The following is a 22,002-nucleotide window of genomic DNA, read 5'->3' as shown; positions in this document are numbered from 1 at the left end:
CCTGGTAATGGGTTCTTCCTCATCCTCTGCAGGGAGAAGAAGTGGGTGACTGTGGGTGACACATCCCTGCGAATCTACAAGTGGGTCCCTGTGACGGAGCCAAAGGTTGACGATGTGAGTATGTGGGGCAGGTCCCCTGGGGTGGGGCTGTCCATCCACACTCCCTCCCATCACAGGGAGAGGGGGCTGTCCACTGCCACCCACCATGCGGGGACCCTGGGGCCAAGGCCACTTGGGCAGCAGAAGGACCCAGCTTAGGGCTGGAGAGGCTGCTGAACCTGTGTCTACCCCTCCCCCCATCATCCAGCCCCAGAGTTTGGCCCTCAGAGAGGTGGGGAATGTCCCCTGTAAGTCACCTCTTCAGGGCTGACAGCCCCATGGTTTGCCAGTGGGCACACTGCTTAGTGCAGAGTTATCCTCTCCCTGAGGCCCTGGGCACCATGGCTTTGCGGTGGGCTTGGCGGTACCTGCAGACAGGTACCTCCCCCATCGTTGTGGTGTCATTCCTGGCACCTGACCATCTGCCAGGCACTACTTTGTGGAGTGAGCTCTTTATCCACTCTGGACAAGGGAAGACACAGGCTCAGAGAGGCAAAGCCGTTTCCCCAGAGTCACACAGCAAATGTCAGGTCTTTTGACTCCAACGCATATACTCTCCACTCTTGGAGAGCCTTCTGGTGGTTGGAGCTGCTGGTGAAGGGTGACCCCAGCGTGAAAGTCTGGTGCGGAGAAGCAGGGGCCATTGACAGGGGAGGGTTCCAGGAGGGGCGGCGACTATGACCGCTAGAGGAAGGCCTCGTGGCTGCGCTTGATCTCAGGGAGGCGTTGATGACAGACCTGCCCCGCATCACGGATAGTTTTTCAGCTTGGTGGGTCCCAGGCCAGTTACCCTCAAAGACCCACAGGTCAGCTGCTCTCATTTCCAGTCAAAATCCAGAATGGTCCCACTGACAGGCCTTTGCATGGGCTGTTCGTCCTGCCTGAGTGCCTTCCCTACTATGCAAGGATGGCTCAGCTCACACTGACCACATGCCTCCAGTCGTGACAGTGGGCATGATTGGTAGGTTTCTAGGGGCCATAAAGCGGGGCAGAGACTTCCCTGGCGGTCCAGTGGTTAAGATTCCACAGTACCACTGCAGAGGGCACGGGTTCAATCCCTGGTCGGGGAACTAAGATCCTGCCTGCCGTGTGGCGTGGCCAAGAATAAAAAAAGAACCGCGGGATGAAGCCTCCCTCCACAGTCTCCAGTGACCTGCCCCACGAGTCGTGGGTCTCCTGGCAGGGCTGAGGCTCCATTCTTGACCCTTTGATCACATGCAGCCCCTGGGTGGGTCGGTGCTGGGCTGAGAACGTGGGGGCTCGTCATCCCCTCTGGTCCTCGCCTGGGCTGGTTCGTGGAGCCACCAGGGCTGCTTTCCCCAGAGGCACCGACATAGACTGTCCTGGCCTTTGGTGCCGGCCGTTCCGGAGGGAGAGCAGAGTGCAGCCAGCCTCCTCGAAGGCAGCTCCTGGCTCTTGCCCACGTCTGCGCCTTGCACATCATTAGGTGTTGTATAAACGCTGGTTGCGTTTGAGAAGATGTGGTCCCTGCTCTCAAGGAATTTATAATCTTGTTGGGGGAAGATAATTATAGAATAGCATGAAACAGACATCAGGGAAGTGCCAAGTGGATTGTGACGAAGGAGAGAATGTAATATATGGGCTGTCGGGAAGGACAGGGCAGCCTGGGGCTGGGCAAAGACCTCAAGATTTGGATTTGGACAGACTACCCCCAATTAACTTGTGATGCCAGACGGGTGACCCCACCTTGCTGGGTTAGTTCCCTCTTTTGTGCTGTAGAACAGTAACATCCAGCTCCTGGGGTTTCTGCAACAGAGCAAAGGCAGTATATCATATGGGAAGAATTTAGCTCAGCACAGCTGTGCAGACAGTGCTCGGATGCTAATTCGCTGTCATCTCTGAGCCAAGATGTACAATACTCCTCCCCCCTTTCTCTAGGGTGGTGGGTCCTGCGCCTGGCTGAGCCTTAGATCCCCTGGGAGTCTCAACAAAATGCAGGTTCCCGGGCCTCACCCTGTAGCTGGATCCGAATCTCTGATGGTTGTGGCCGGTAATCTTCAGTGGGAAGAGATAGCTTTCCATGTTTTTGTTTTTGGTTGGTTTATTTTTGGCCGCACGGCATGTGGGATCTTAGTTCCCTGACCAGGGATCAAACCCACGTCCCCTGCATTGGAAGCGTGGAGCCTTAACTACCTGACTGCCAACAGAAGTCCCTCTTTTCTTGTTTTCAAACACCCAGTAATGACGTGGTTACATCATTTTTTTTTTCTTCAGAACTCTTGAAAATCGTCTTCTCTTAAATAGGTAAAACACGTTACAAAATTCAATTGTTACTTTAAAACTCTTTTTTAAAACTAAAACGATTCACGTGCTATAAAATTCACTCTTTTAAAGTGTGCCAGTCAGTGTTGGTATATTTACAGTTGCGCAACCATCACCGCTATAATTCCAGAACATTTTCATTACCCCGAACACAAAACGCATACCCTCCCCAAGATCCTGGAAACCACCAGTCTACTTTCTGTTTCTATAGGTTTGCATATTCTTCAAATGTTACTTTTTTTTTACAGTCTTATCTTTTTATACATCTGCTTCCCATCCCGGCTGAACACCTCCAACCCCATCCAGCTCTTTTCCTTGGAGACAACCAGTATTTGTTTATCCTTCCAGAGAGCTCGTGCACGCAAAAATACAAACACACGCTCATTTATGCTCTTCCTTTACCACCAGTGGCAGCATCCTGTTCACATGTTCTGCACGTTTCTTTAATACATCTTGGAGATACTGAAATATTTTAATATGTGAATATTTCTGCGGATCCTTCCATATTAGTACAGGAAGAGCTTGTACTTGGACTCTGTGATTGTCACATCCCACTGTGTTGAATGAATGTACTGTAATGTGTTTAACAAGTCTTTTACCAATGGACACAGTTGGGTTGTTTCCACACAATTCCATTCCATCCGTAAAAAATGGAACCAGGTACAAAAGCATCCCCTTGACCTTTCCCTCCTCCCCTGGGCTTTCCCTCCTCACCTGGTCCCCAGTGTCGGGCCGGAAGTCAGCTGTCTTTGAGGAAGGCAGTCCCAGGGGCCTGAAGATGGTGGAAATGTGTGAGCTGTCTTTTCCATCCCTTACCTGGCATCCCTGTACTGTACCTGCTTCGGGCAGGGTGACCATGGCCTTTTCCCCAGAGGAAATTCCCGCCAGCCAGCGTGTTTGTATACCTGCGGGGCTGGCCCCAGAAGCAAGGCAGCCTTACCCCCAGCCTCCCAGCGCAGCCCCAGAAGCCTCCCCTCCACAGGGCTCCTTGATTCCAAAGCAGGTGAGGCTCCTCCTGGGACGTGTTCAAATGCGGGCCAGTGGAGCCCTCCAGAGCCCTGGGGGCTCCAGGATGAGTCAGCGTAATAAAATATTCATCTCGCTCCCCAGGGTCTCACTCGCGCGTGCACACACACACACACAATTTGATGACTCGGTTTCTGCATCATTTTTCTCCTCCAGAAAAACAAGAACAAGAAAAAGGGCAAAGATGAGAAGTGTGGCTCAGAGGTGACCACCCCGGAGAACAGCTCCTCTCCGGGAATGATGGACATGCACGGTGAGCTCCCCGCAGCCAGCCAGCCAGCCGGGCCCCTCTCCTGCCCGCAGCACTTGGTTGTGTTTTTGTTTTACCAGCAGGTTTGTTCACATTCCAGTCGAGGGGTAGGAGGGCTGGGCAGGACCGGGAGGCTTCTGTGCCAAGGAGGAGGCTCAGCAGAGGAGAAGAAGCTGCTTTTCCCAGAGCAGCAAAGCCAAGAGTCATAAAATGAGCCAGAGACATTAAATAAGACCTCCTTCTCACCCAGTGACACAAATGTCACAGGACGTGTTCTGTTAGCCCCATGTGCCCAGGAAGTTTTTTGGGGGAATCTTATCTTTTTCCCTCCTGGGCCTGACATATCATATCAATGATTCTTATTTCCTATTTCGCTTGGGCTACTGGGAAGCTCTAACTGGATTTCTGACTTCATGTGAATCAGTCTGGGACCCTAGGACCTTCCCTTCTACATCAACTGCCTAACTTCCTTTGCTGTCTTGTTTCAAAAGTTGTAACCAGTGTCCCACTGATCAGATCCAGGCTGTTGACATGCTTTAGCCAGTCTGCAGTTGTTTTGATGCTGCTGGTGGGGTTTTTTTTACCTTTTTATCTGAGAGGAAAGGCACAGATCGTAAGTGTGTGGCTCCATGAGATGTTCACAAACTGCGCACACCTTTGTCACCAGCCCAAATCAGGACAGAATGTTCCCGGCAATCCCCGTGTTGTCCCCTCCCGGTCATTCCCCAACCCACCATGGAAAACCACTACCTGACTTCTAACCTCAGAGAGTTGAACCAGAAGTTTCTAAAAAATTGAGTTTCTTATATTTATAAATCAGAAAATTTGCATTTCTCCCATCCTTTGAGAAATCAGATCTGCCAGCCCTTGGGCGTGTTCTTCCTCGAGGCCGCAGCCCGCTGCAACAGGAGCAGCTGCCCCTGTGGGGAGAGCGTGGCCTCTCCAGACCCACCAGGCTCACCTCCTGTTCTGTCCCCAGCCTGGCCCTGCCGGTCTAGGAGCTCCCAGCACTTGCCTTTCTCTGTCTTGATCCCAGCTTCAGTGTCTTTGTACTTCTGACCACCCAAGCCTTTTTGCACAACAAGGTGATGTTAGATAAATAAACAAGTAAGTCAAGAGGGAATATTGGTTGGATCTAGTTTGTAACCCTCCAGATCCGGGCTGTCTTACTCTGGGGGAAGGGAGGCCAGCAAACTTCCCCATTTGCCCAAACTGACTAGTCTGGAAAACAGTCACAAGCTCCAAGGGCAAGGAGTCTTGCTTGTTGCTGAACTGGCTTCAGAGAAGCACAGGGGGGGTGTTCGCTGACAGTTAACGTGTCAAGAAACTCTCTTACACACACACACACACACACACACACACACACACACACACACACACACACACACACACACACACACACACACACACACACACACACACACACACACACACACACACACACACACACACACACACACACACACACCAACAACTGGCCGTATAGTTTTAGTCGGGATGCATTTCATTTTCAGAAATAGGTATTTGAGTTGGGACGCACCCTGTCCCTCTGTCACTGGTTAGCATCCCCACTCTCTGGGGACTGAGGAGGCCCCTGGCCTGGCTCAGTTTCAGTTAATTCATAGAATTACAGGTGAGAACCTTTTCGAGCAGAGGGCAGGATCCCACCTGGATTCTAATGTGACTCTCCTAGGATCTACCCATCATGGTGTGATCCTGGGCTAGGTATTGAACACGTAGCCTTGGGGTGGTAATGCCTACTTCCCAAGGTCGTTATGAATATTGAATAAGATAATCCCTGAAAGGCCTTGGCGTACCAGTAGCTCACATTTAAGAAGCCGTCGCAGTGTGCCAAGCATCTTGCTCAGCCCATTTTGGGCATTACCTCATTTAATCCTGGTGATGAGCCACCTTTGTACAGACGGCGAAGGTAAGGCTCGAGGAGGCGAAGTAACTTGTGCAGAGTTAGGAAGTTCATAAAGGCCAGTGCTGGCATCTGCAGTCCTTTTGGAGGAGGCAGAATTCCAGTTCACGGCCACTAGCCCAGAAAAATCTAGAATACTGAGCAACCCAGGTCCCTGACTCAGGAACCATGCTCACCTCCCATTTTAGTACATGTGCAGCCGAGAAAGACCGAGTCCGCCTGCAGGGAGTGAAAGCTCAGGGAAAGCTATGGGCCCGGTTAGAGTTATCTGGAAGGCTACAGGCGGGAGGATGGCCACAGGAGGACATGAAGGGACAGGGCATCCGTCTCCAGGATCCACCTGAGGTCAGCCCAAGCATCAGGGTCACGCCGTTAACAGGTTACCGGGCAAGGCTCAGGGCAGCTGACTTGTTAAACATTAGCGCTTACTGTCCTTAATGAGCACGACCTAACGCTGGGACCCAGAGGTTGAGCCTCCGCCTTCCGTGCTTCCAACACACACGGCCATGTATCTCGGCATAGGAAGGAGGCTGAGATTTTCTCGAAAGGTAAATCGAGGGAGTTTATATCTTTTTTTTTTTAAGTCCCAGAATTCACGAGAGGATGCTTTTGTGTAATGAGCGCCCCAGAGTACACTTAAAATAAGATGCAATTTACCAAGTCAGGGCTGCAGGGCTGCCTGGCGCTTCCTCACCAGGTTGAGGTAGAGGAAAGACTCGGGGTTTGGGGCTGGGCAGACCAGCCCGACCCAGGGGCTCTGCTGCTGGGACTCAGTTTCCCTATCCGGGAGGTTGTTGAGATTAAACGAGGTGACTGTAAATGCCCTGGCCTGGTGCCTGGCATGTAGTAGGTGCCCTGGATGTGTCGACGTGCTTCTCGTTTTCTCTCCTCTCCTTCCTTCCCTGTCTGTTTCTTTCTTTCTCTCTCTCTCATTTTTACAAAAATGGCCTTGATCCCAGGCGCACAGCATGGCCCAGGAAAGCAGGGTAACACCACATGGGTATCTGTAGTTTAAAATGACTCTTTGCTCGCTTCTCGGCCTTTCGGCTAAGATCGAGTGTAGTATCTGTTCTTATCAGTTTAATATCTGATACGTCCTCTATCCAAGGACAATATATTGAATGGATTTTTGGAGCAGGCGGTTGGAATAGGAGCTTGCTGTGTGTGGATGTGTGTCCCCTCCACACATCGACCTGGTATTGCAGTACCCCCAGGAATGGTGCACCCCCTTGGGGAATAACTCAGTATCAAAAGGCAAACTGTGGGGCCTTCCCTGGCGGTCCAGTGGTTAGGACTCAGCACTTTCACTGCTGAGGGCCTGGGTTTGATCCCTGGTCAGAGAACTAAGATCCCACAAGCCTCACGGTACGGCCAAAAAACTAATAAAATAAAATGACTCTTTGTGCCCAAGAAAGGGTGTCCAGGGCAAGGGGGGGGATGTGCCCCAGGATCCCCAGCTTGGCCCCCCAGCTCAACCCCTAATGCCCTTGCCCAGCTAACTTTCTTCCCCTTTTCCTTTTTATTATGAAAAAATGTCATAATAGAGAATAGTAGAGAGAATAGTATGATGAAACCCATGTGCCTACCCACCTAGGTTTTCATAACGTTATGCCACATTTGCCTCATCTATTTTTTTGAATGTGTTAAATTTTTTAATTGAACTACAATTTACAAGTAAAAAAATGCACAGCTCTCGAGTGTAAAATTCAGGGAATTCTGACAATTGTGTGCAGCCCATGCTAGAAGATTTTAAAGTGCGTTTCCCCACATCACGATACTTAAGTCTGTACCTAAACACTTCAGCACGCATCACTGATAAATGACATTTCTATCTACCCACTGTACCATTATCACTCCTAAAAAAATTAATTCTTTACTTTTAAACTCCAGACTGTATTCAGATTCCCCGTTTGTCCCAAAATGTCTCTCAGAGCTGGCACCTTCAAAACAGGGTACAGATAAATTCCATACGTCATGCCTAGTTGTGAGGTCTCTTAAATTTCTTTAATCTGTAATACGACAGTAATCTTCTCTGCTTCTCCTTTTATTTTTTTTTCTTTAGTTGCGTTGACTTGTTGGAAAGCCTGGACCGGTTGTCCTGTAGAATATCCACTTTCTGTTGTGAACTTGTTGCCCTTTCTCTGCCTTTTATTTTGTATCAAGTGGAATTGGTCCACAGCTGGATCAGATCTGATGAAACGGTTTGACAGTGCTGCCTTGTGGGACCACTTTGGCCTTTGCAGTGCTTCAGAGCCAGGCCCATGAGATGTCTGGTTTCTTCACCCAGAACGAGACCTCACGTGACCCCCAAAGATTTTGTTTTATTTATTTATTTTTGGCCACACGGCGTGGCATGTAGGATCTTAGTTCCCCGACCAGGGATCAAACCCGAACCCGTGTTGCCTGCAGTGGGAGCTCGCATTCTTAACCACTGGACTGCCAGGGAAGTCCCCCTTTTTTTTTTTTTTTTTTTTTGGCCCAAAGATTTTCAATGTGCCGGGCCACCGTCTGCAGTCGGCTGCCGCTAACACAGGAGTCCCCTCAGTGAGTCGGGGGGTGGGGAGCTCAGATGAGCCTCCACCCCGCGCAGGACGTGTGGGGCGGCCCTGGGTGGGCAGCTCAGCGGCCTCAGGAGGAAGAGGTGTCTCCTCCCCCGGGAGAGCGTCCTGTAGGGCTGCGGGCAGCAAGGCCGGGGGGACTGAGCCCCCCCAACGCCTTGAGTCAGCAGCCGCGGCATTTCACGCTGTGGTTCTGTTCCCCCCCCCACCCTGTGCAGATGATAACAGCAACCAGAGCTCCATTGCAGACGCCTCCCCCATCAAACAGGAGAACAGCAGCAACTCCAGCCCCGCCCCCGAGCCCACCTCGGCCGCACCCGGTGACGGCACCGATGCCAAGGCGGATGAGGCCCAGGCCGACGGGAAGGAGCTCCCCGGGGCCGAAGGTATGTGCCCTCAGGGGCTGGGCTCAGAGGGGGCCTCTCTCCGGCCAGCCTTCAGCCAGGCAGTTGGAAGGGTCTTTAAGGAGGTTCTGCCAAGTGCCGGCCCCCAGAAGGTGATGGTAGAAGAAAGGTAATGCCTGGAGCTCATATTCTTGAGGAGCAATTAAAAAGAATCATACAATGTAATATTTGGAAAATAAGTGCTTTGGAGAATTATAAAGTAAGAAAGGGGAGTGGGTTAGGGTTGCATTTTAAATAGGATGGTCAGGGAAGACCTCACTGAGAAGCTGACATGAGAGCAAACGAGGCTCAGGTTAGGGGAGGGAGCAAGCTCAGGTTAGGGGAGGGAGAAGAACATTGGGGGCAGTGCAAAGGCCCTGTGGCAGGAGCGTGCTCAGCGTGGCTGGGGAAGAAGGCATGAGGGTCTCAACAAGCGAGATGAGGTCAGAGAGGAGGCGGGACCTCGAGTGTCGGGGCTCATAGGCCACTTCACAGACCCGGGTCTTTATGCTGAGTGAGACAGGAGCCCTTGGGAGTTTGAATGCCGTGATATGAAGAATCACCTTGGTTGCCGTGATTGAATCAGACGATGGGGAGGCCAGGGCGGAGGCAGGGAGACCAGCGAGGGGGCTACTGTAGTTGTCCAGATGGGAGAGGATGGTGGCTGATGAGGTGGTAAGAAGGGGTCTGATTGCGGAGGACGTGTGTATATGTGTATTTATAGGCTGGTTTATTTTGAGGTTTCTGGCTTCTCTTTATTTGTTTAATCTTGAGTCTTCTGTTTATTTATTTATTTTAATGTTTGTTTATTTGGCTGCACTGGGTCTTGGTGCGGGCGCGCAAACTCTTATTCATGGCACGTGGGATCTAGTTCCTCAACCAGGGATCGAACCCGGGCCCCGTACGTTGGGAGCACAGAGTCTTAGCCACTGGACCACCGGGGAAGTCCCTCTGGATTCTCTTTAAGTGAAAAATTTTCCAGTATACAGAAAAATTGAACGAATAGTATAATACTCTCCTGTATACCCACCAGCCAAACTCGTCAGTTGTTAACGTTTAATGTTTTGGGGTTTTTGGTTTTTGTTGGAGGGGGGTTGTGGTTTGGTTTGGTTTTTTGTGTTTTTTTGCTTTGCTTAAAAGTATTTTTTTCTGAGGCCATTTGACATTGAGTTGTAGACCTTATGACGTTTTGTCTCTAAACACTTCAGCATGCATCTTTTAAAAATAAGGACATTCTCTTACGTAGTCACGATGACCATTATTGCACCTAAGAAATTGAACAGTAGTCCCTGATTGTCTAATATCAAGGTGTGTTTCGGGGGCAGAGGTGAGAGTGTGTTCGATGGGCGGTGTGTGGGCTGTGAGAGAGGGGACTGGAGAGTGACTCTCGGCACCTGGAGGGACGGCCTTGCCCCCACCTGTGATGGGAGAGGTGGAAGGGCTGGGCCAGTGGGGTGTGGAGTGTGGAGGGGCAGGGCCAGGGCCATCTGGAGTGCCTGCAGATGCCCGAGTGCGGAGTTGGGGGTTCCAGGGAGAGGTCCGGGCTGATATGCTCTTACCTGGTGGGGCAAGGCAGCTGGCCTGGAGTCCGGGCTTCCAGATGCTTGCATCTCCTTGGGAGAAGGCCGTCCTGTGTTGCGGAGTTCATTCACATCCCCTTCCGTTCTGTTCCACACACTTCACCCACGTCAGCCCCATGCAAAACTCCATGCCAGTCCTGGGTGACAGTCAGCTGAGTCCCACTCCTGACTCCCAAGAACTCGCGGGCAAGACAAGCACTGAAGCTGAGAATTACAGTCTACAGAGGTCGCAGACAGACTAGATCGAGCATGTGGTGTGCGGGTGTGACCATGGAGCCCAGTGGTGTTTTTATTTTTAATTGGAACTCGAGGCCGAAATTTTTTTTTTTATTGGAGTAAAATTGCTTTACAATGTTGTGTTAGTTTCTGCTGTACAGTGAAGTGAGTCAGCTATATGTATACCTGTATCCCCTCCTTGGACCTCCTTCCCCCCCATCTAGGTCATCACAGAGCACTGAGCTGAGCTCCCTGTGCTTTACAGCAGGTTGTCGATGCCGAAATCGAAAAGTTGAGCGATTTCACTTAAAATAAGATCGATTTCCAGCCTCTCTTGAAAAGTGGGAAGATCTGGCAATACTGGACCTGCACTTCCATCGAGCAGCAACCAACTAGAGCAGAGATGTGTCTGCCTCTCCAGAGAGGGCCAGGAGGACCTACATTCACCAGTTACCACACTCCCCACCACACCCTATTGTCTCCCTGACGCTGAGGCCAAAGGCAGTTGCCATGTATTACACCGTGAGATCACTGTTGTTTTCTGTTTTTGTTTGTTTGTTTTTTTTGTCTCTGTGGCTTGTGGGATCTTAGTTCCCCGGCCAGGGATTGAACCCGGGCACTTGGCAGAGAAAGCGCAGAGTCCTAACCACTGGACCGCCAGGGAATTCCCTGTTTTTCTCATTGTTGATTTAAAAGGAAAGTTAATATGTTTCTTGAACCTTTTTCTCTGGTAAGAGTGGAAAAGTAAAAGGCTGAGAGGCTGGGGGAATGCACATTTCTTTGAGGAAGAAGAGAATATTCCTTTAGATTTTCTTTACAAAGCTTATTTGTGTTGGAATTAAATATTTGTCTCATTCATGGCACTGCCTGGCCCCTAAGGGGGCTTTTGAGCTCACAGTGAGATGCAGTAAGGAAAGGGAGCCTGGAAGGCTTCCCAGAGGAGGTGCTGTCTGACTTAGTCTTAAAGGATGAGCAGAGATAGGAGGGAACTGAGCAACCCAGGCAGAAGGGACTGCAGGGCAGTGCCTGGGAACGTGCGGGGGAAGATGCCCATGTGCCAGGAGCACCTCTGTGAAGGGGGTGCAGGTAACCCTACACAGGGGAAACAACCATGAATTAGGATGCAGATTGAAGTGCGCCCCCAGCTCTCCAGGGTCGTCCCCTTCCTCAGGGCGGACCACTGCTGAGTCTGTTTTGTAGCCTTCCAGAGACAGTCTGCACCTAGAAGCATCTGTATAAGATGATAACCTTTCTCTTTAGAACGCTTTCGCTTAGCCATCACCATGGAGATAATTCCACGTTAGGACACACGGGTTTGTCTTATTTTCTTTACCAGCCTATCATTGAATGACGTGAATGTGCCATGATTTATTTAAATAGTCCCCGCGTTGGTGGTCATTTGGGTTGTTTCTGTCTTTTTCCTACACCGACAGTGCTGGAGGGAGTCTTGTGTGCACGCCTCTTTGCTTCTTTGCTCAGGTGTGAGTGGGTGTGCAGGACGCGGCCCTGGAAGGGGGCTGTGGAGACGAAGGGCACGCCCTCTGTAGGCCCTGCGGGGTCTTCCTCCAGCGAGCCGGTGGGCGGAACGGCAGAGCAGGGCCTTTCAGCCTGGGCACTGTGGGCATGTGAGGCCGGATGAGTCTTTGCTGTGGGGAGTCCTGTGCGTGGCGGGGTATTAAGAAGCACCCCTGTCACTAGATGCCAGTGGCATGCCCCACCCCCAGTCGTGACACCAAAAATGTTTCTAGATGGGGCCAAATGTCCCCTGGGGGAGCAGGGGACAGAATCGTCCCCAGTTGAGAACTCTGTCCCAGGGACTTTGGCGCCGCCTTCTCCCGTGTACAGCACGTGGGCATCCCCTCTCGTTCCCATGGGGCCCCCCCGCCCAGGCCTGGCGGGGGGAGGTGCTGGGACAGGGCCGTGGACACAGGACAGCTCGTCACATCTGAGCCGACCCTTGCTGGCCGAGTGGCCTCAGGCCAGCAGCATCACCTGCGTGCCTTCCTGCTTCGTTGTTCATAAGATGAGACCAATAAAAGTTGCCTCTCCTCAGGAGGCTGGAAAGGAGGCGGGGCTCGCGGGGGTGGGGCAGCGGGAGGGCGGAGCGATCCTGGGGGAGCTGGGGGCGGGGCCTGCGGGGCCCGGTGCGGACCACTCCTGGCTTCTTGCTTGCTGGGTTTGTTTGTTTGCTTGTTTGTTTTTGCATTGGGAGTCTTAACCACTGGACCGCCAGGAAGTCCCAGTGGCTTCTTACTTTCTGGCCATAGCCTCGTTTCTCCCGTGTTTGGGGTGTGCGGCTGCTTTGCCCTAAAGGGTCCGGTAGAGCTCGGCAGCGGGATTACGTCTGGCGTCGGTGCTTCCATAACCTCTCCCTACCATCCGCAGCCCCACGCCCCATCACAGGTCCAGGTGGGAGCCACACCGGGGTCCCGCCTGGCCGGGCCAGGCCTCTGGGCCGGCACAGTTGCCCAGCTTTGACCAGGAGGGACCGCGCTGGCGGCCAGGCCTGCCTGCCCACAGCCCGGGGCTGCCGAGCTCCTGCGGGAAGGACAAGAGGCGGACCCTCGGGCCTTCCCAGGTTGGGGCCTACTGCCTGCGGGACAGGGCGGGTTGGTCGCCAGCTGTTGACCTTGCTTTGAACTTGTTTACTGCTGAGTGAGTTCAGGGAATGACATAATGTCCAAACTCCCTGGACTAAATTTAGGCCCTTGGAAAATAATTTCCCCTGAGCTGGTTCCAGTGCTGTTGGGTTAAGAGAATCAGGCCGCTGCAGCGAGGCCTGGAACGCTCCGCCAGCTCTAAGACCAGTTCCCACTGCGCTCTTGGGCCGGTCAAGGGATTAGTGTGACTTTCTGGGTGACCGGCCACCTTCATGATTTCTAAGCCTGCAACGGGGCCCTTACCTTCCTCTCCACTCTGCAAAGCCCACCGGGTAGGGCAGGAAAGGATCTGTAGTCACAGAGAAGGAGGACGATAACAGCTGCAAAGGTTTGTTAAAGCAAACATATATTATGAACTAGAATATAAGGTTAACATGGATATTTTCTTTTTTTTAAATTGAGATGAAATTCCCGTAGCATAAAAGGAAGCATTTTAAATTGAGCAGTTCAGTACCGTTTAGCACATTCATAATGTTGTGCAGTCATCACCTCTGTCTAGTTCCAAACTGTTCTCATCACTCTAAAAGGAAACCCTGTATCTTTTGGCTGTCACTCCCCATTCCCCCCAGTCCCTAGCAACCACCAGCCTGGTTTCTGTCTCTGTGGACAGAGACAGAAACATTATCTGGACATTTCATATATATAAAGAGAGTCATGGAATATGTGACTTTTGGCGGACTTCTTTCAATCAGCATCATGTTTTCAAGGTTCGTCCACATTGTAGCCTGTGTCAGTGCTTCATTCCTTTTTATGGCTGAATAATATTCCATTGTGTGGATGGACCACATTTTGTTTATCCGTTCATCCGTTAATTGACATTTGGGCTGTTTCCACCTTTTGGCCGTCGTGAATAGTGTTGCTGTATTTGTGTACAGGTGTCAGTTTGAGGGCCTGTTTTCAGTTCTTGTGGGTCTGTCCTACAAATGGAATTGCTGAGTCGTACAGGAATTCTATTTTTAAATTTTTGAGGAACTGCTGTTACATGGATTTTAAAGGTAAAACTAAAAATATCAAAGATATGGCAGGTTTATGGGGAGTTTGTTTCTCTGCGCTAGATAATCCCTCATTTACTCCCACCTGGGATTATTTTGCTGCTTGGATCCTTCTGTCTTTCCCTTTAATCCTCACAGCGGCTCAACGGGGCGGCTACTGTCAACCTTGGCTTGACGGAGGGTGAGGGGTCTGAGACCCAGGAACAAGGGGCAGAGACAGTATTAGAACCCAGGCCGGTTTCTAGACCCTGTGTCCCCCTCCCCAGACACCAGCTTGTAGGTGTAGCCCAGGGGCCTCAGTGAGGTAGACCCCTGACCCTCCCCGTGGTGGCAGGAGAACCCAGCTCAGACCCTGGCGGGGTGTCGGGTTTCCTGGCACTGCCCTGAGCGATCAGGACTGCTGGTTTAGGGGAAGTGAGAGCGTGTGTTAACCGAAGCTCCCCTGGGCTCCCCTGGGATGGATGGGCTGAGGGTCAGCCTCCTTGGGAGGAGGGCTGCAGCTCCTTCCCGCCCTGTCCCCAGCCCTGGAGTGCTGCCTGCTTTCCCCCATTTCCCCATGTTGCTTGCCTGCTTTAGAACTTAAGCCTGGAATTTTTTTTCCCCTTTGTTATGCCTCTGCCTCAGAAACCCCAGAAAGTAAGGCATTCTTGAGTATTTTAGTGCACGCTTTACACATTAGGGTGACATATGTTGTTGGTGTCTCGAATGCAAGCAGAGCTGAGCCCTGGGCGTGATGTGGCTGCTCCCTCCCTGCGCTCTGTGCCCAAAATAAGCTTCAGGTACGACGGCCGTTCCCCCTTCTTCCAAAGCCGCATCACCTCACACAACCCGCTAGGGCCTGCACCTTCCTTCTGCTGAAGGAACATGGTGGGGGGAGCAGGGAGACTGATGCATGAGAAACAGCTCAAATGACTGGCAAAACGGGACTCATTAAATAAGCGATTGCTTGATAGAATGCTGTGCGGCCATCTTGGAGGCTCTTGTATTTACAGAGTTTTTGAGGACATGTATTTTGGAGAAAGTCTTCCAAAATACTATGAGGTCCCTAGTTGGGGAGAGTGTAGAACTGTAGGCATGTAGGGAGAAAACATCTGGAAAGATGGATCCTCTAAATCCTCTAAAATGTTAGTGGTGTGGTAGCTGTGGATGGCAAGATAGTTGGTGATTTAATTTTTTTCTGTATTTTCTGTTTCTTGCAATGACAATCAGAAAAATATCCATATTATTAAGAGAAATGTTTACAAAGGGGCAAGTTACCTCTGTGGATTCCCCAGCTGGAGAAGGCAGGCTCTCTAAAGGAAGAGGGAGGAGTCAGCAGCCATGATGGTTGGAGCGTGCTGTGTCCACCAGAGGGCGCCAGGTGCACGCAGCACAAAGCATCCTGTAGCATCCTTTAGGTGGCCTCTCAGGGCACTTGGTAGGTAATAGGTGTGCAAGGGGAAGGGTCAGAGGCCGCAGGGCTAGAGTGGGGCCTGGCTGCTTAAAATGAGATCCCTAAGAATAAGCAAGGCACTTCCCAAGCCCCCCAGCCTCCTTGCCGTCCTGACAGACTGCCTGGCCGCAAAACTACCCAATTCCAGGTATTTTTAGTAGTTGGTCCATCTGGCTCCGCATCTCCCGTGTCTGAAAACAGCTTCTGTCGTCTTGCTTTTTCCCTCAGATGCTTCTGACGAGCAGAATTCACAGTCTTCAATGGAAAACTCGATGAACAGTTCAGAGCAAGTAGAACGGCAGCCATCTGGAGATGTGGGTCTGGCCGCAGAGACATCCACAATCTCTCAGGTACCTCGGTCGAGGTCTCAGAGGGGCAGCCAGGTCGGCCAGGAGCCCGCTGGGGTGTCGGGGGTACGTCAAAAGGCGTTTTGCTGTTCTGTTGCGTTGTTTGCTCTTTGGACGATTGGAACTGTCTGGTACTCATTGAGCAGGATGTGTGAGCATCCTTCTGTGTCGGAGCTGGTCACTGGGGCCCATGGAGAAGGAGGAGACACACGGGTCTGGCCCTTGGGGTGGGTCCTTTATCCCAGCCTCAGCCTCACCACTTTGTTTATTCGGGTCCACAAAAGCACTGCCCGGTCTCAGTGACCCAAAGTCAACTTCCCTTAGAGCTGGGAAGATAAGACTTCAAAGTCCGAAATGCCCGATGAATCATCCTTTGGAATTTCGCGGCTGACAGCACTCCCCCTGCTCGGACCCCTTTCTGGGTCATCACTGTTTGCCACAATCTGGTCTGAATCAGACAGTGCAGACTCAGGTGGCTTTGTGGACAGGAGGAAATGTCCCGGGTTCGAATCCCAGATCCTTCACTTGGCACACATGAGCCTCAGCATCTCCAGCTGCTAAAATGGGATCACGGAACTGTCTTGGGGCCAGGGTGCGGGCGAGAGCAGAGAATGTGGCTAACACACTTAACACAGAGCTGCGCGCACGAGGTGCACCCGTGTTGCCTCGGCCTCCATGGTGATATTTTTACCATCAGCCCTCTGTGCTTAACTAAGAGGTCTGAGGACTCAGGTATCAAAACTTCAACTAATAAGACTGTTTCCACTTTGCTGAGTATTTTCATACCTGGGGAGAAATTGACAAGTAGCAGAAAGAAGTCTATACTTCTGTCTGTCTGTACTCTGGGGAGCCTTCAAGCAGGCCTTCCGCAGAGGGAAGTGCCTCTCAGATTTTCACATCTCCAGCCCTTGGATCTGCAGCCCCCGTTCAGCCTATAGAACACCCTTCCAAAGGCCCAAAGACCCAGAGGTGGTGTCGATGAAAGATGTCTTTGCAGTGGCAGAAAATCAGCCACAACCTAAGTGTATTGGAAGGATTCAATAAATCTGGGGTCATGGATAAAACAGCCTGCTATGCAGCTGTTAAAAAGAGTATGTTGACCCAGGTACAGATAGAGAACAAAGAAATATTCTCACAATGTGAAATGGAAAACACAAGGCAGAGCCTCGAGCATAGCACGAGCCCATTTGATTAAAACTACGATACAAGTCAAAGCCTCCTGTAGATAGATCTGGTAAAACCAAGAAGCAGCTGGGGTCTCCCGGCCTCTTGAACTCAGTGGAGGAAAGATAGCTTGAAACCTTGATCCACACCCTGGGGGCATGTAATGCTCTCCACTGACATCTGAAAAGTCCAGGGGTCTTCCATTCTAACACGCCTCCCCCACGCACTCCCATTTCCAGGGACCCAGACCGGAAATGGGATCTCTTCTGCCGTTTTCATGCTCACATAGACATGCCACCTGTCTCCAGAGCTGCGAGGTTTGTGAGCAAGGCGAAGGGTGCGCCGCACTAAAGCAAACAGCTTGGCATTGGCGTGCAGCCATTCCTGTTTAAAAGAGAACAGAGCCTCCCCGTCCCCTTTCTCAGCCCCTCCCTCCTGCCCTCTCCCTTACGCAGGACAGTTGTCTTGTCTCCAGGGTCCACTCCCAAACTCACATACTGTCCCCCACCGCGCCCCCCATGCAAGTGCTCTGCAGACACTTCACCCGAATGGGATCCACCTTCCCCGGAAGGCAAGAGCTTTCAGCACTTTAATAAGGAAAAGGGAGGGGTGCCTCCCTGCTGTACCTGCTCTCAGGGTTTTCCTCAAGAAACTCATACACATCCTACATCAAGGCCCAGGGCTCTCTGTTTCACATTTATTGGGTACCCACTGTGTGTCGGGCAGTAAGCTGGGTACGAGGTAGCCCGGGTGAGCCAGCAGACATGGTCCCCCAGCCCTCGCGGGGCTCACGATGGGGTTGGCGGGTATGGGGGGGGTGAGACACAGCTGGGAGACAGCAGACACAGGTGGGCCACAGTTCATGCCGCAGGAGGACGGGAGTGGGTCAGTGAGGAGATGCTTAATAGGAGCAGAGTGCCCTCCTGGATGGCGTAAGCGGGGGGCAGTGGAGGGCTGAGAAGTTAGGGAGGCGAGGGCAGGCTTTCTAGGCAGAGGGGACCGAGGGTGCACAGGCCCGGAGACAGGAGCCGTCCTGAGGAGCGGAAGGGGAGGCTGGACGAGGAGGGCGGGACGGAGGGGAGAGTGGGAGGCCGCCTCTGCCTGGCGAGGAGCTGGGCTTCTGTTCTGAGGCCAGTGGGACAGCAGTCTATGTAGAATCCCTACTTTGAGAAGCTCTCTTGGGCTCTGCTCAAGGCCGGGTAGGGCGGCCGTGGAGCGGCTGCTGCACCAGTCAGATGAGGGTTGGAGGCTCATGTGTGGACAGGGTGGCAGGCAGAGGGCAGAGGGGGTGGGCCGAGGGTCTCTGGAGTTGGAGTTGGGCATGCGGGCATGGAGAGGAGGGAGGGCTCCAGGGTCCACTGTATCCCAGGCAGACAGTGGTGCTGTCGCCAGCTGTGGGAGCACCGGTTAGGACGGGCAAAGTCAGGAGCTGGCTTCGGGTGGTGGGTCAGGTTGGAGCTGCCTGGGATGGTGGCGTGAGAAGGTCGAGGGAGAGGCAGACGAGTGAGCGTTGAACTTTTTTTTTTTTTTTTGCGGTACACGGGCCTCTCACTGTTGTGGCCTCTCCCGTTGCGGAGCACAGGCTCCGGACGCGCAGGCTCAGCGGCCATGGCTCACGGGCCCAGCCGCTCCGTGGCGTGTGGGATCCTCCGGGACCGGGGCACGAAGCCGCGTCCCCTGCATCGGCAGGCGGACTCTCAACCACTGCGCCGCCAGGGAAGCCCTGAACTTTCTGTTTTTTGAGTCCCGGGACTTCTTGGGAATTTGGTGGCAACGATGGACCCTTCCCCCAGAATAACAGACTTGTGGGCATTGCACAGTGCTGAGTGTCTGCCCCGGGCCGGGCACCTGTGCTGAGCCCTGGATGAGCAGTTGTTAACACGGCCAGATTGGTCTAGCCTTCGAGCTTGCAGAGCTAAACCTGAAACTGCGGATAGAATTACCCTGCAGCTAATGAGAGATTGGAAGACATGAGTGACATGGGCTTGGTGGACACAGGAGCAGCTTGGGTGTGAGGCTCCCCGTGGGTCCACGAACCTTTTTAAGTCCACGAAAGGGTCACAGGGTCAGAACCGCGGACACCCGCCCTTGGGTCCTTCCTGGGCTGATCTGCAACCTCCCGGCTGACCTGAGTCGCTTTCCTGGGGTCTCAACCTGTGTTTCTCTTTTCTTCTTCTGCCCCCAAGGACCTGGAAGGAGTGCCACCCTCCAAAAAGATGAAACTGGAGGCGTCGCAACAAAACTCCGAGGAGATGTAGACACCGAGTTCAGTCCTCTGATCCACTTCTCACGGGAGATGCATCAGCAGGCCTAATTCTAGAACAACCTCACCCGAGCGGATCCCTGTTGGGTGCGAAGGGAACTACTAACTTTTCAAGTTTACCAAGTGCAAATCCAAGAAAACCTAGAATGGCGTAACTTCTCAGACACTGAAGAACTTCTTGCTGTGAAGCAAAACACTCGAATCTTGAAGTGACTGTCCTGGGGAAGGCGGGGTCGACAGCTCAGGAGCGTCTGCACACTGTCTCTGAAGCCAAGATTACATTTGTGTTGCTGCTGTATTTTTTTTTTTTTTTCCATTTCTCTATTTAAGGATGTAAGCTATCTGAGGGTGGTACCGATCAGGAATTCGCTTTTTCATCGGGGCTTTTCACTGTTCAACTGATTTCTTCCACTTTCTTTTTTTGTGCCTTGTGCCCTTGAGGTGACCTCTGGCATGTTTTCCTGGTTGTTTTGCATCTCCCCTTGCAAGTGCCCTCTTGGTTCAGTTCAGGCAGCCATTGCCCCAGTCCTCACATCTCTCTCCTCCCTGCCCCAGGACTTCAGCTGGAGCGGACCAGGCAGGGACAAGGAGAGCCCGAGGCTGCAGAAGAGCAGGACCTCCCCGGCAGCCTGACTTCCCGGTCCAGGGGGCTGAGGGACACACCCTGAGCCCCAGTGGGGGACAGCACCAGCCTCCAGGGTCCGAGGAGTCTCCGATGTCTGGGCACCGTCCCTAAGGGCTTCCGCAGAGCCCTTCGATTGTCCTGGCACCTCCCCCTCTGCCGCCACCACACCGCGTCCTCCCGCACCTCCGAGGACGGACTGGCTTCTGCCGCTGACTGCAGGGTTGTCTCCTTAAGACGATAAAGGGGCGGAGGAGGCTGGGAGCAGACGGGAGGAATAGCTGGTGCTGAACTTTCTCTCATAGGACGTTGCTTGGATTTCAAATCCACAGTCACCTGCTGCCCTCTGCTCGCCCGCCCTCCCCCCCAGCTCCACCCGTCCCCACCTGCAGAGGAGGCGAGGTTGCAGTCGGCCAAAATCCAAAATCCGCTTGCTTCTACATACCGTTCCGACTCCCAGAGCCAACAGTTGGATCGTGTCTCATTCCCGGATGCGCCGACGCTCCCAGACGCTGCCATGGGGGAGCGGGCCTTGAGGGTTGGACCTCGAAGGCCAGAAACGAGGCACGGAGGACCTGGAGAGCTTTGCGCTCCTCCAGAAAGGGGCAGCCGGGTCCCTCCCCCGCCTCCATCCCCTGCCTGCACTGGGACAGCTTCATCTCACTAAAATGGAGATGCCCCCCCGCCCCTTGGACAAACTGCCTAATTGTTGGGTTCTGAGGCCTGGTTTGCTCTTAATTCCTACACGGACTCCTCAGACCTTAACCCTTTCCCTGAGCTTTCTTTACTGCACTGGAGTTCCAACTCCCTTTGAGTTGTATGGCGGGGAGGGAGGGTTCGGGGGTTTGTTGGTGGTTTTATTCTTTTTTTCTGTTTGTTTGTTTGTTTTTGTTTTGGCTAATTGGTGCATATTCAGGTACCACCTTGTTCCCATGTGGATCTCTCTCCTGACCACCGTGGAGAGCGTCTGCCAGATTCCATTTCTAAGAGTGTCTGAGGGTGAGGCTCTTACTTGTGTTTTAAGGGAGCCAATCTATTTCCTGCACTTCAAGAAGAATCAAAATGTTCCTGAATTTCAAATACCTCATGCAAAAATGTCTCCTGAAACAAGGGAAGAAAAAAAAAAAAAACGAACTTTGAAAATCTTAATGTTGAAGTTAGCGATGCCGAAAGGTTTCTGTCTTAAAAAAAAAAAAAAAATCCTTATCAATTTTGCCCCTCAGGCAGGCAGTTCTGCGGAGAACTGTGTCCTGCGTTACCTCTCAGCGTATCTCAAGGCGGCTTTACCTCCAGACCCTATAGAGTTAGAGTTAACTTTTTCCTTTGCAGCAAAACTCCATTTGGATGAAAGATGAATTCGGATATTTATTTCCTCTTCTTTTTTGGGAAACGAGAGGTTACAAGCAAGACAGCTGAAGGAGAATCACACACGCATCCGTGGAAACAGCAGGGTCCTCTCGACAGGCAAGGGGAGTGGACACGGTTAAGGATGAACGAAGAGGACACCCAGGATACGAGGCTGTCATTAGTTTTTCTCTGAAGTGCCTGAAGGTAGGAATGGGCCGGGGGTCGGGACCGACGGGGCCCCTCCATGGCCATGCCAGGCAGAGCGCCAGCGGCCCTGCACTCCATCCACGCCGGCCGGGAAGGCCTTCCACGCGGGATGATGAGACTGCAAAAATCCAGACGTGCTTCCTTCCCCGACGCGGCTCGCTCCTCAGCCGCCGTTCCCCACCCCTCGCCCCCAGTCCCACCACAGAATCTAAGACCTTTCAGCCGGCGAGCCAGAGGCGGGGGTCCTAAGCGAATGCCTTCCGCGGACACCAGGCCCCGCGGCCTAAAGGGCTCCCGGGGCAAACTTACTCCCCGAAAAACTTGAAGTTGGGGATGCTGCAGCTACACATTCCACAAAGTGCTGGCACTTAGCCCCATAACCCGAAGGCGGTAGACCGACTCAAAGGGTGGTGACCTCCCATTACCAACGATGTCATGGTTTGGAATGTTCATTATCAGCCAAGGACCTGCTTAGAGGTATAAAGACCTTTTTTCACTGTTACCTAATTTTTTTTTTCCTTAAGATTTTTTTTTTTGGTGTGTTGTACAGCAGTATAATTTTTCACTTATTTATTCCATCAGTAGATATGGTTTGTACAATGTACAATGGTTCCATTTCAGAAAATAAAAACTCAAATCATGAACACGA

General features: G+C 52.3%; 1 protein-coding gene and 1 pseudogene across 2 annotated transcripts in view; both read left to right on the top strand.

Moving 5' to 3' along the window:
- BCL7A (BAF chromatin remodeling complex subunit BCL7A) overlaps positions 1-22,002 on the top strand; it is a 30,233-nt gene extending 8,231 nt beyond the window's left edge. Inside the window, exons 3-7 of one of the 2 annotated variants that reach the window (XM_033836828.2) lie at positions 33-114; positions 3,565-3,661; positions 8,359-8,526; positions 15,632-15,816; positions 19,101-22,002. In XM_033836828.2, coding sequence (XP_033692719.1) covers positions 33-114; positions 3,565-3,661; positions 8,359-8,526; positions 15,632-15,816; positions 19,101-19,172 — 604 coding nt within the window. In that variant the 3' untranslated portion in view covers positions 19,173-22,002. The remainder of the gene's footprint in view (positions 1-32; positions 115-3,564; positions 3,662-8,358; positions 8,527-15,631; positions 15,817-19,100) is intronic. The other variant, XM_033836829.2, reaches the window with a different exon arrangement.
- Positions 6,610-6,812, top strand: LOC117307768 (U2 spliceosomal RNA; annotated as a pseudogene).

Source organism: Tursiops truncatus, chromosome 13, assembly GCF_011762595.2.
Source record: "Tursiops truncatus isolate mTurTru1 chromosome 13, mTurTru1.mat.Y, whole genome shotgun sequence".
NCBI lineage: Eukaryota > Metazoa > Chordata > Mammalia > Artiodactyla > Delphinidae > Tursiops > Tursiops truncatus.
This window is presented reverse-complemented; position numbering and strand designations above follow the sequence as displayed.